General features: G+C 40.8%; 1 protein-coding gene across 1 annotated transcript in view; it reads left to right on the top strand.

The window, feature by feature from the left end:
• Positions 1 to 13,769, top strand: part of CELSR3 (cadherin EGF LAG seven-pass G-type receptor 3) — a 191,015-nt gene that overhangs the window by 65,414 nt on the left and 111,832 nt on the right. The window contains 1 exon segment of the mRNA XM_056524795.1: positions 5,092 to 5,730. Within this exon segment, the coding sequence (XP_056380770.1) occupies positions 5,092 to 5,730 (639 nt within the window).

Genomic DNA, 13,769 nt, shown 5'->3' with positions numbered 1-13,769 from the left:
TAGAATATGTCATGAAAAACCAATATCGGAATCAGAATTAACGATAAAAGCATTCCAGAGTTATTAATACATAAAGTGACAGTGGTCAGAATTGCAAAAAAGGGCTGAGTCCTTAAGGTGAAAAAGGGGTTAACTCCACATTCAAGTCCTTAAGGGGTTAAACTCGACATTCAAGCCAAAGGGGCGCAAATAATTTAATTGATGTATCCACCACAATTCTCTCCTTCGGAGTATAGATAATCTATCACCCCAGATTGGGAATGGGGACATGATCTAGGGCAATGTAACGTAAATCTTTTTCACTATGGTCTTTATCACTAAAGTGTTTAGAAACAGGCAGATCCATTTGTTTTCTACGTCTAATGCTGTATCTGTGATTGTTGATTCTTGTTTTGAGGCTCCACGTCATCTGACCTACATATAAAATTGACAAGGCCAGATTAATACATAAATGACCCATGTAGAGTCGCATGTCAAAAAATGTTTGAGTACATATTTTCGCTTCGTTTGAGGGTGTATAAAATTGGTTCCCTTAATCATGGTGGCCTAGCAGAAGTCCAAAAGTCTGCAGTCAAATGCAGCTGAGGGTGTGTGTGCAGCTTTAGCCAATCATAGCTCATCTCATACTGAACTGCTCTGGACTGTGTGTAGAAGAGGAAGTTCTCCCCTGTATGGCTTCAGATGATGTCACGCCTGCTGGGTAACGCCCCTTCCAAGTCTGTGAATCTGACTGACACAGGGCAGAAAATGCAGAGCAATATCAAGGTAGAAAACTAAAGAATAATAAAAATAAAGGCAGGGGGTTGGTTTATCATGATGGGGGCAGTGAACTGGGAGATTATAAAATTTAACAAGATCATGACAGGTACTCTTTAAGAAATAGAATGATGTTTGCAATAATGCAAAAGAGAGAAGAATAGGCTGCACTCACCATGTTGCTGTAACTGTTCTTTTATTTATGACAAGTCATGGGGTACATTCAGCGGGTGTGTTCAGGGAGAGCGACATGTGTTTCGCACTGATCAAGAGCATTCTCTGGCTCATGTTTGCCTTTATTCAACATACAGAGCAGGTCTAATCCATTCTCATTAAAGGACAACTGCAGCGAAGACACTTATCCCCCATCCACAGGATAGGGGATAAGTATTTGATCGTGGGGGATCTGACCCCCCCACGATCTTCTGAACAGGGCCCCCGCATTAGCGCTCAGTGAGTACGCCCCCTCCCCATACAGTTCTATGGGAGAGGCACGAACACCTCCCTGCCTCTCCCATAGAACTACATGGAGGAGGTGTGTTGGCCCCAACGTCTCGCTGTGGCCGGCACGCCTCCTGCACAGAGCCGTGGCCACCTTGCAGGAGATCGCGGGGGTTCCGGCGTTTGGACACCCCCCCCGCGATCAGACACTTATCCCCTATCCTGCAAATAAGGGATAAGTTGTTTTTGGCCGCAGATGGCCTTTAAGTCAATGGGATAGAGCAAGTTGCTTAAAGGGGTAAGACACCAGGCAGAGCGTGGCATCACACTGGGCGGAGCCGTGGGATCACAATACTCCGGCCCCGTGATCATGATTCATCAGACCCGGAGCGATGTTCACTCCGGAGGCTGATGATAGCGGGGTGCAGCATGAAAGATTGCGGGGGTCCCCAGCGGCAGGACCACCGCGATCAGGCATCTTATCCCCTATTTTTTGGATAAGGGATAAGATGTCTTAGGGCCGGAGTACCCCTTTAAGAGAAGGCTTTTACTCTGCATCATAAAACATTTATACAGCCAGACTGCAAGACCTAAATAATAACTTCCCTGACTCACCAAATTACTGGAATTGTAAATCACAAAGCCTTTAACCCACAAGGACACAAGCCTTTTATGCATTCACGTTTTTTTTGTAACCTTGGTCCAAAGATTCCAGGTCATTTGAGATCTTGGGAACCCCTAAGATCATTACACCATAGAGACAATAGCCTCTCTGTCTATTTCTAAAGCCAGTGGACATCCTTTTTGGAAGCAGGGAAAAAGCTAAAGAGGACCTATGGTCAGTATGAAAAAAGGCTTTTAAGATTACCTTGTAGCCTTGAGTTCCCTGGTTCCACTGCTGTTTTATTTTGTAGAATTGATAGATGGGTGAGAACTTTATTATGAAATGGGGTGAGAATTCTAGGCTCAGGGGCTGTGACCCTGATTCTTGCCCTTTTATCTGATGTTCATACCCCCTGAGACTGAATAGCATCCCTTAGTCTGATATTAAGACCCTGAGCCAAATTTTTACACCCCTTTTTGAAATAAAGTTCCCAACCATCTGTCCTTTCAGGGGAAAGTGCAGATAATCCTTTATCTTGTGAGTGGAAGAGCATATCAAAAAAATAAAAATGGTGTTGGAATCAGGACACTTGAGGCTACAAGATTATATCAAAATAGTTTAGTTAATACTGACTACAAGTCCTCTTAAAGTATAGGTCCATTCAAACTCTCAGGTGCCACATTTCATCATGGAATAAGGCTGCATTCACACCTCGTTTTCAGCCTACGGTTGCCAGATCCGGCTGAGGGAGGGGAAAACCGGGCGCTCCCGTACCCCAGCTAGACCGGCACTGAAATCCATTTACTTTAAAGCGCAACTGTCACCACTGTACAGGTACGGAGGTGCAGTTACCATTGCATAGAGAAGAATGTGCAGTAAATGCGGGGGCTTTTACTCACATTCGCTGCGGTCTGTAAAGGAAAATTCTTACTTTATTCTGATGCTGGGCCCGCAGCGGCACGTCCCCTCCCCGCTCCTTGTATGGAGCATTGCATGTCAATCTTGCTGATCCTGCATGATTGACGTGCAGTGCTCCATGCTAAGAGCAGAGAGGAGGCGGGGAGGAAGCGTGCCGCTGCGGGAGTCGGCCGGCCCATCCGACTGTGACCCGGCATCAGAATAAAGTAAGAATTTTCCTTTGCAGACTGTGGCAAATGTGAGTAAAAGCACCTGCTTTTACTGCACATTCTTCTTTATGCAATGGTAACTGCACCTCCGTACCTGTACGGTGGTGACAGTTGCGCTTTAATGAGCCGACCGGAGTCAAAAGGCTAATTTTTGACCCGTATCCGGTTTTGTGACCGGACCTAAAACCGTAGTATATTACAGTTTTAGGTCTGATTAGGAAAACGCATACGGGTCTGAAATGCTGAAAACAAGGTGTGAATGCAGCCTAAGACTGGTTTTTACAGGCAACTCCTCTACTTTTTGCATTTGATAATTTTTATAAGCCTCTGTCTTTCTGCCGGTTCCTCAAATGTTTTTTTACCCATAACCATGTGCAATGAGCCGTAATATATTGTTGTACATTTAAATGCCCTCAATCTTCCCCTCTACTCTATGTTGAGCGACTCCTTCTTATGATTTTCATAGGTATCAAGCTCAGAGGAGCAACATAAAACACATTCCTCTTGCACAGATGAGGCTACACATACAATGTATTTGTAAAGTCCCTTTTAACCTTTTTCACATTTTGTAATGTGTAAAAGTTTCCACCTATTATTCTGCATCCAAAACTCCATGATGAGAAGGAGAAACATTTTTAGAAATCTTTGTTAATTCATTAAAAAGAAAAAAAATTGAAACTTTGCATGGATTTAAGTGTTCAGACCCTTTTCTGTGACACTTGTAATTTATCTCTGGGGGCCTTACATTTCTCTTAAAGGGGTAGTCCGCAGGAAAACATTGTTTTTAAATCAACTGATTATAGAAAGTTAAACAGATTTGTAAATTACTTCTATTTAAAAGTCTTAATCCTTTCAGTACTTATCAGCTGCTGTAGACTACAGAGGAAGTTGTATAGTTCTTTTCTGTCTGACCACTGTGCTCTCTGCTGACAACCTCTGTCCATGTCAGGAACTGTCCAGAGCAGGATATGTTTGCTATGGGGATTTTCTCCTGCTCTGGACAGTTCCTGACATGGACAGAGGTGTCAGCAGAGAGCACTGTGGTCAGACAGAAAGGAAATTCAAAATGAAAAGAACTTCCTCTGGAGCATGCAGCAGCTGATAAGTACTGGGAGTATTAAGATTTTTAAATAGAAGTAATTTACAAATCTGTATAACTTTCTGGCACTAGTTAGTTCCAGCGGAGTACCCCTTTAATCAACTTTAAAATGTTTCTGCACCTTGATTGGTAAATGTGGTCTCTGCTGCCACCTCTGTCCGTGTCAGGAACTGTCCAAAGCAGATGAGGTTTTCTATGGGAATTTGCTCATCCTTTGGACAGTTCCTGACATGACAGATGTGGCAGAGAGCACTGTGGTCAGACTGGAAAGAACTACACAACTTCCTCTGGAGCATACAGCTGCTAATAAGATTTTTAAATAGAAGTAATTAGGCACCAGTTGATTTGAAAACATTTGTTTTTCCACCGGAGTACCCCTTTAATACAGAATGATGGGGAAGCTTCCTTTGTTTTGTTTATGAATTTTATAACAAGGCCACAAAGTTTGAAGACTTTCCAAATGCATTGTATATATCAAAAGCCTATACTGTATAACACATTGGCCTCATGTGCCGTACACTGAGCTAGTCACGGCCATATTCACATTGTATGTGGTCCCTGAGCCATGTATTGGTGTTCTATGAATATTTCCCCTTTATGTTCTTGTTGGCTTCTTCTCATTTTTCTTCTCAACATATGAAGGGAAATCAATGCCTTTGAATCTGAAGGGTGTGTGATGGTATTTTGCAGAGTACTAGTTTTTTCCTTTTTCATCGTATGGTGAATATCTAAGGAGGAATGATGGATAAATGCTTTATTCTCAGGATTTTTTTTTATATAGGAATAGGTATATTTATTTCGGGAGCTTCTTATTAAAGGTTTATCAAAGACGTAATTTAGTAAAATGGAACTTAGGAAATTGGCTACAAAGATGTTCGTAGAGATCAATAAAAAAATCCAAATAAATTCAATAAAATACATCAGAAAATGTTACGCAGTGTGAACTTGGCCTAATTGATTTTCTTAGCAGTCCGGAAAATTTTGCATGAAAAGTCATGAATTCAAAATGTTAGAAATGTACTGTATATTTTCTATGCAATTATGTATTTTTGTCTCTTTTGTAGATGGGATCCATAGTGTCACTGCCCAATGTGTCCTGCGTGTTCTCATCATCACAGAAGACATGTTATCTAACAGTATCACGGTCCGTCTGGAGAACATGTCTCAGGAGCGGTTCCTGTCTCCCTTGTTGACCAGCTTCTTAGAGGGAGTATCGACCGTGTTAGCCACCCCAAAGGAAGACATCTTCATTTTCAACATTCAGAATGACACCGACGTGAAGAGCTCCATACTCAACATCAGCTTCTCTGCTCTTGTACCCCAGGGTGACCGCTCACAGTTTTTCAGCTCAGAAGACCTTCAGGAGCAACTATATATGAAGCGGATGACTCTAACCTCAGCATCCATGCTGGAAGTCTTACCATTTGATGATAACGTCTGTCTACGTGAACCTTGTGAAAACTATATGAAGTGTATATCTGTGCTGAAGTTTGACAGCTCAGCACCATTCATTGCTTCTGAATCTATTCTTTTCCGTCCCATTCACCCCATCACTGGTCTACGCTGCCGATGCCCTCAGGGCTTTACTGGGGATTATTGTGAAATCGAGATTAATCTTTGCTATTCGAATCCTTGTCAAAATGGAGGTGTGTGTGCCAGAAGAGAAGGAGGATACACCTGTATATGCCAGGAGCGCTTCACAGGTCAGTGTTATTATGATTGCTGGTATGTTCTTTGGACTTACTAGAGATGTGTTGTTGCTCTGTTGATATACAATGACATGAAGGATCTACATTGTGGCGTAAATTACAAATATAGTTACATGATGGACTAACATGGCAGCAGCATGAGTTACTTGGTGGCATGCTGTAGCACAATGGTAGCATTAAAGGTTTACATAATGCCACTATTCAGTCATATGTTAGGATGTTGGTATAATATGTTGCCATTGTAGAGCTGTGGTTGGTATGTTGATCTACTATTATTGTATTAATGGCTAACATGGAGGCCTTTCTAATCTATATAGTGGCATCCTAGGCTTATTTGGTAGAATTACAGGTTTACATTGGGGCATTATAAAAAGTATACATTGCACAATGGCGTAATATAAAATCATGGAATTTATTGTGGTTTAAAAGATTTTTAGGTAGCAAAATTGTACTGTATATATAATAGCAGAAAGTAGAAGAAATGAAGGAATGTTTGAGGGGGGGGGGGGGGGGTCTTATCTATCAATTTCTATAAAAGGTCCTGAAATGCTGCTTTCTGTGTGTTTCTAGTATAAAAAAAATCCATGTTTCATTATAATTTGCTAACATGTGTCCCCTATGGCATTTCTGGTAATCTGTACAGTTTGGGGCAATTTGTAGTCAAATTCAATCTCCTTCTCCTTCTGGCAGCTGATCCTTTTTTACTTTCCCCTCCCACTTTATGATCTTTACAATCTGAGAAGGAATAGTCTATTCAGCCATACTGTCATATGCTACTACAAAGGCTCTGATCATTTTCAGACAAAGCAAGGCAGAAAGCTATTTCTACTGGTTGCTCTGCAATGATCCTCCAGCATCAGTTCACTAGGTGAACACCAGATGGCATCTTATTTTGTGTCATCATTTTTAACTAAACCAATAAGTTTATCCCCTTAAGGACGCAGCCCATTTGGGCCTTAAGGACGCAGACATTTTTATTTTTACGTTTTAGATTTTTTCTCCTCGCCTTTTCATCCACAGACTAGTATGAGGGCTTGTTTTTTGCGCAACCAGTTGTCCGTTGTAATGCCATCACTCACTTTACCATAAAATGTATGGCGCAACCAAAAAAATACTATTTGTGTGGGAAATTAAAAAGAAAACCGCAATTTTGCTAATTTTGGAAGGTTTCATTTTCACGCCGTACAATTTACGGTAAAAATGACACGTGTTTTTTATTCTTTGGGTCAATATGATTAAAATGATACCCGTGATAACCTACTTTTTAATTACTGTTGCGCTTAAAAAAAAATCACAAACTTTTTAACCAAATTAGTACGTTTAAAATCCCCCTATTTTGAAGACCCATAACTTTTTCATTTTTCCGTATAAGCGGCGGTATGAGGGCTCATTTTTCGCGCCATGATCTGTACTTTTTATTGATACCATATTTGCTTATATAAAACTTTGAATACATTTTTTATTAATTTTTTTGGGAATAAAATCTTATAAAAAAAGCATCTATTTTGGACTTTTTTTTTTTTTTTTACGTTCTCTTTAACGCCGGTATCTTTAACATTTTATTTTAATAGTTCAGATATTTACGCACGCGGCGATACCAAATATGTATATAAAATATTTTTTTAACACTTTTTGGGGGTGAAATAGGGAAAATGGGACAATTTACGTTTTTATTGGGGGAGGGGTTTTTTCACATTTTTTTAACTTATTTTTTTACTTTTATTTTTACACTTTAATAGTCCCCATAGGGGACTATTTATAGCAATCATTCAATTGCTAATCCTGTCCAGTGCTATGTATAGAACATAGCACTGATCAGGGTTATCGGTCATCTTCTGCTCTGGTCTGCGGGAAGGCAGATCAGAGCAGAAGACTCCCGGAAGGCAGCGGAGGCAGGTGAGGGGGCCTCCGTCTGCCGTGGTGGATGATCGGATCGCTGCGGCATCGCTGCGGGCGATCATCCATTTAAGTGACCGCGATGCTGCAGATGCCGTGATCTGTATTGATCAAGGCATCTGAGGGGTTAATGGCGGACATCCGCGGGATCGCGGGTGTCCGCCATTACCGGCGGGTCCCTGGCTGCGATCAACAGCCGGGACCTGCCAAGCATGATCCGGGCATCGCTCCGATGCCCGCGGTTATGCTTAGGACGTAAATGTACGTCCTGGTGCGTTAAGTACCACGTCACCAGGACTTACATTTACGTCTTTCGTCGTTAAGGGGTTAAATACTAAGTGGGAGATTAATCAAAACCTGTGTAGAGGAAAAGTTGACCAGTTGCCAATAGCAACCAATCAGATTGCTTCTTTCTTTTTGAAAAGGGCCTCTGAAAGTAGCGATTTGATTTGTTTTTATGGATAACTGGTCAAACTTTCCTCTACACAGGTTTTGATAAATCTCCCCCAATATGTCTTCATAATTTGGTGCTTCAGGGATGTGGAATTCCTATCGCCTGATGCCCGGGACATGCAGTTCCGGGCGCTGGGCAGGTGAATTTTTCTGGCCCTTAGCCCGACTTCCAGCAAGCAGGGCCGGACCTGACAAGCATGGAGGCACTCAGCAGTCTGTATGGAGCGGGCACCCAACTTGTGCCCGCTCGATACTCTGCAGCCTCTGGCTGTTCTCAGTAGCTGGGGGCCACCGCTAATAGGCAGCATGCGGCAATCGCCGTGGCTGGCCATTAACCCTTTAGATTGCCGCTGTCAAAGCTGACAGCGTCATCTAAAGGGAAATGTGAATGCTCCCTGGTGGTCCAGTGGGGTGGATTGACCCCCCCCCTCCCTCACCGCAGTGCTTACCTCTGTTCCCTGCTGTCTCGTGGCTCTGTCATTGATAGAGTCTGGCTGGACTAGGCTCTATCAATGGAGTGCAGAGCACACAGATCAATGAAGTTCAATAGAACTCTATTGATCTGTATGAGGAATCTAATGATTCCTCCTAAAAGTCTAATAAGGTGTGTAAAAAAAAAAAAGTTTAAAAGACACACATTAACCCCTTCCATGTTAAAAGTTCAAATCACCCCCTTTTCCTATATAAAAACATGTAAACATAATAAAAATAAACATTTTTAGTATCGCTGCGTGTGTAGTTGTACGAACTATTAAAATATATCATTATGTATCCCATACAGTAAATGACGTAAATGTTAAAAAAATAATACCAAACCACAGAATTGTAATTTTATAATATCCCAGAAAAAAAGAGTTAAAAAGCGATTAAAAAGTCAGATCAATACCAAAATGGTACCGAAACGAAAAACAGATTATGGCGCAAAAAAATAGCCCTCATACAGCCTTGTATGTGAATAAAAAAAAAAAAAAAAAAGGTACAGGGGTCAAAAAATGGCAATTAAAAAATTTGAAAAAGTTCTGCATTTTTAAATTAGTAAAACATGACGGAAACGATACAAATCTGGTATTGCTGTAATCAGGCCGGCCTAAAGTATCAAAATAACATGTTAGCTCAACCACAAGGTAAATGGCGTAGAAAAGAAAACCACTAAATTGCTAAATTATCTTTTACTATTTTAATTTCACTTCATTGATTATATTTATTTTTTATTTTTTTTGGTTTGGAGAATATGTTATTGAAAAATTAAAAGGTATCATTATAGTAGGTAGTTATGGCTATTAAAGGGCGAGGAGGAAAAAACTAGAGTGTAAAAGCGAAACTTGGTCCGGACAAGTGGATCGTCATGAGGGACAAGTAGATTTTGCTCCGTTTTAGACCCGTGGACAAGTAGTTTTTTATTACATTTCCACACCCCTGTGCTTTATTTATATATAACCATAATATTCTTTGAGGGATACCTTTTTTCTTTTTTCAGCTGACCCATGTGTGGAAAAACCTGTACAAAACATTTGGAAATGTTATGTATTCAATTTATCTATGAAGTTGCCTATTTTGCCCTTTTTGGGTTATTCTGTTCACGTAACTCCACGATTTACGTTAACAGCGTGGCTTGAGGGGCTACGCCGTTTGCGTAACTTCCATTAATGTGAATGGGAGTTACACAAACAGCAGAACTTCCCAACTTAAGCTGCTTTCGGCTTTCCCGACCACCTCTGCAAACAGGGAGGAGTGGAGAAAGATAGAAGGGGTGAGCTTTGACAGCTTCTTTAAAACCATCCCCATTGACTTTTGGAATACATGATTTTTTAAGCTGTTAAAACCCTGTGATCAGCTGATCAATGAGCATTAACACATTTATCTGCTGATAGCTAACCCTAATACACAGAGTCGTTATTGGCTTTTTTGGCTAATGTAATAGGTGCAATATGTAATAGATGTAATAAGTCCCTAAAAGCCAAATCAGCTTGGCCAGGGGAAAAAAATCATGGAAGTAGAAAGCATCTCAATAAGTTTGGCACCATTGGCACCTGAGATCAGCCTTTAATTACATATACTGTAGCTATATACAGTCATGGCCGTAAATGTTGCATTAGAGATGAGCGAACTTACAGTAAATTCGATTAGTCACGAACTTCTCGGCTCGGCAGTTGATGACTTTTCCTGCATAAATTAGTTCAGCTTTCAGGTGCTCCGGTGGGCTGGAAAAGGTGGATACAGTCCTAGGAGACTCTTTCCTAGGACTGTATCCACCTTTTCCAGCCGAGCCGAGAAGTTCGTGACGAATCGAATTTACTGTAAGTTCGCTCATCTCTAGTTGGCATCCCTGAAATTTTTCAAGAAAATTAAGTATTTCTCCCAGAAAAGTATTGCAGTAACACATGTTTTGCTATACACATGTTTATTCCCTTTGTGTGTATTGGAACTAAACAAAAAGGGAGGAGAAAAAGCAAATTGGACATAATCTCACACCAAACTCCAAAAATGGGCTGGAGAAAATTATTGGCACCCTAAACTTAATATTTGGTTGCATACTCTTTGGAAAAAATAAGTGAAATCAGTCGCTTCCTATAACTATCAATAAGCTTCTTACACCTCTCAGCCGGAATGTTGGACCACTCTTCCTTAGCAAACTGCTCCAGGTCTCTCTTATTGAAGGGTGCCTTTCCCCAACAGCAATTTTAAGATCTCTCCACAGGTGTTCAATGGGATTTAGATCTGAACTCATTGCTGGCCACTTCAGAACTCTCCAGCGCTTTGTTGCCATCCATTTCTGGGTACATTTTGACGTATCTTTGGGGTCAATGTCCTGCTGGAAGACCCAAGATCTTGGACGCAAACCCAACTTTCTGACACTGGGCTGTACAATGCAACCTGAAATCTGTTGGTAATCCTCAGATTTCATGATGCCTTGCACACATTCAAGGCACCCAGTGCCAGAGGCAGCAAAACAACCCCAAAACATCATTGAAACTGTGTTCTTTTCTTTGTAGGCCTCATTCTGTTTTCGGTAAACAGTAGAATGATGTGCGTTACCAAAAAGCTCTATCTTGGTCTCATCTGTCCAGAAGATGTTTTCCCAGAAGGGTTTTGGCTTACTTAAGTTAATTTTGGCAGAACGAAGTCTTGCTTTTTTATGTTTCTGTGTCAACAGTGGGGTCCTCCTGGGTCTCCTGCCATAGCATTTTCATTTAATTTAAATGTTGACGGATAGTTTGCGCTAACACTGATGTTCCCTGAACCTGCAGGACAGCTTGAATATCTTTGGAACTTGTTTGGGGCTGCTTATGCACCATCTGGACTATCCTGCATTGACACCTTTCATCAATTTTTCTCTTCCGTCCATGCCCAGGGAGATTAGCTACAGTGCAATGGGTTGAAAACTTCTTGATAATGTTGCGCACTGTGAACAAAGGCAAATCTAGATCTCTGGAGTTGGACTTGTAACCTTGAGATTGTTGATATTTTTCCACAATTTTGGTTCTCAAGTCCTCACAGTTCTCCTCGAGTGGCACACACAGACACACAATGCAAAGACTAAGTGAACTTCTCTCCTTTTTATCTGCTTTCAGGTGGGATTTTTATATTTTCCACACCTGTTACTTGCCCCAGGGGAGTTTAAAGGAGCATAATATGCTTGAAATAAACTTATTTTTCCACAATTTTGAAAGGGCGCAAATACATTTGTCCAGCCCATTTTTGGAGTTTGGTGTGACATTATGTCCAATTTGCTTTTTTTCCATCCCTTTTTTGGTTTAGTTCCAATACACACAAAGGGAATAAACATGTGTATAGCAAAACATGTGTTACTGCAATCCTTTTCTGTGAGAAATACTTCATTTTCTTGAAAAATTTCAGGGGTGCCAACATTTACGGCCATGACTGTATAATCTAAAAACTGATAGTAAAGTTTTTCTTTATAACTTTTTATGTAAGGGTTCATTCATATAAAAGATTTGCAGATCTGGCAGCTGGACAGGAGAGAATTTCAAAACTGCCTCCTGCTAGATCCATGCCATACCCCATTGATTTCAATGCGCCGCCCGGAGTCAGTAGGCCTCTACGGTTACCTCATATTTCGACTATATCAAGTTTTTTTTTTACCAGGCTAAAAACCTTGGTCTGCTTCCCTTCTCAGTCTCGTTAAAAAAATGGATACGGACAGAAAATTAGCTAACCAAAAAGACTTCCATACTCCAGGCAGCTCAGTGAAATTAATGCTGGACAGCGTGGTCCGGCAGTGATACGGCAGGAGGCGGTTTTGAAACTCTCTCGCTGTATCCGGTCACCGGATCCACAAATCCTAGACGTGGATGCGCCCTTATACAGTGATTGGTTGGTTAAGCAGTTAAATGTTTTATGTTCTCCTGAGTTGAGCAAAGCAAACAGTATAGATCAGTGAGCTGCATTCCCTTGGGGGAGATTTATGTGGTTGGCTAGTTGACAATGAAGCCAACAGGTGCCATAGTGTAATTCTGCGCTGTTTACCCAGTATGAATCTGTTTACCATCATGAAGCTGGAGATGGTGCTGAATTCTAAGCAGTGTCCAGGGAATTGGTCTTGTAGAAGATGAATGCACACGGCATTTGTGCTGCTTCTCTCAAGAAAATAATTTAGTGGAGTTTGCGAGATCTGCCAAATACACCTGGTACCCAGAAATTCTCTCATCCTCCACATGATTCATATAGGGAAAATTCTATTTTGTTGATTTCAGTCATATATGTCTTTGAGAAAGCTGATTTGGTTGATTATGTTTATTATGTCTGCTGTTAAGAAAGCTGAGTGACAACCAATATGGCCAGCTGAAAATACCTGGTACCCAGAAAGTCTCTCATCCTGCACATGATTCATATATAATAAAAATTTGATTTGGGTAATATTTTAGTTATGTCTGTTGTTGAGAAAGCTGTGTGACAACCAAAATGGACACCTGAACAGCTATCTCGGGTTGTCGCTCAGAGTGACGCAGGCAAATCTGCTTAGTTATGCAAAAATACTAGTACAAGGATGCCATTAGCTTTTTTAGGCTGTAGGAAAGCTTGGATACAGCCTATTTAGGAGTTGTAATGACTGTTTAATTGATTGTTACTTAGCCTTCACAATTAATATACAATAGATAAAAATGGCTGAAAAGAGTGTTTTATAACTTAAAGGGGTTCTCAGGTGCTCAGTGTTTGGAACGTCATGCCCCCTCCCATAGACTTGCATGGAGGGGGTGGGGCTATGACGTCACAAGCTCCAGGTGCCTGCTTCAGCGTTCGGAACAGTTTGTGTACCCCTTTAACCCCTTAAGGACCCAGCCCAAATATACCTTAAGGACTCGGCCATTTTTTGAACATAGGACCACTGTCACTTCAAGCATTAATAACGCTGGGATGCTTTTACCTTTCATTCTAAATTCCAAGATTGTTTTTTCGTGACATATTCTACTTTATGTTAGTGGTAAAATTTTGTCAATACTTGCATCATTTCTTGGTGACAAATTCCAAAGTTTGATGAAAAAATTGAAAATTTAGCATTTTTTTTACTTTGAAGCTCTCTGCTTATAAGGAAAATGGATATTCCAAATAAATTATATATTGATTCACATATACAATATGTCTACTTTATGTTGACATCATAAAGTTGACATGTTTTTACTTTTGGAAGACATCAGAGGGCTTCAAAGTTCAGCAGCAATTTT

Source organism: Hyla sarda, chromosome 6 (assembly GCF_029499605.1).
Source record: "Hyla sarda isolate aHylSar1 chromosome 6, aHylSar1.hap1, whole genome shotgun sequence".
Lineage (NCBI taxonomy): Eukaryota > Metazoa > Chordata > Amphibia > Anura > Hylidae > Hyla > Hyla sarda.
The sequence above is the reverse complement of the archived record's forward strand: the minus strand, read 5'-3'. Positions and strand labels throughout refer to the sequence as shown.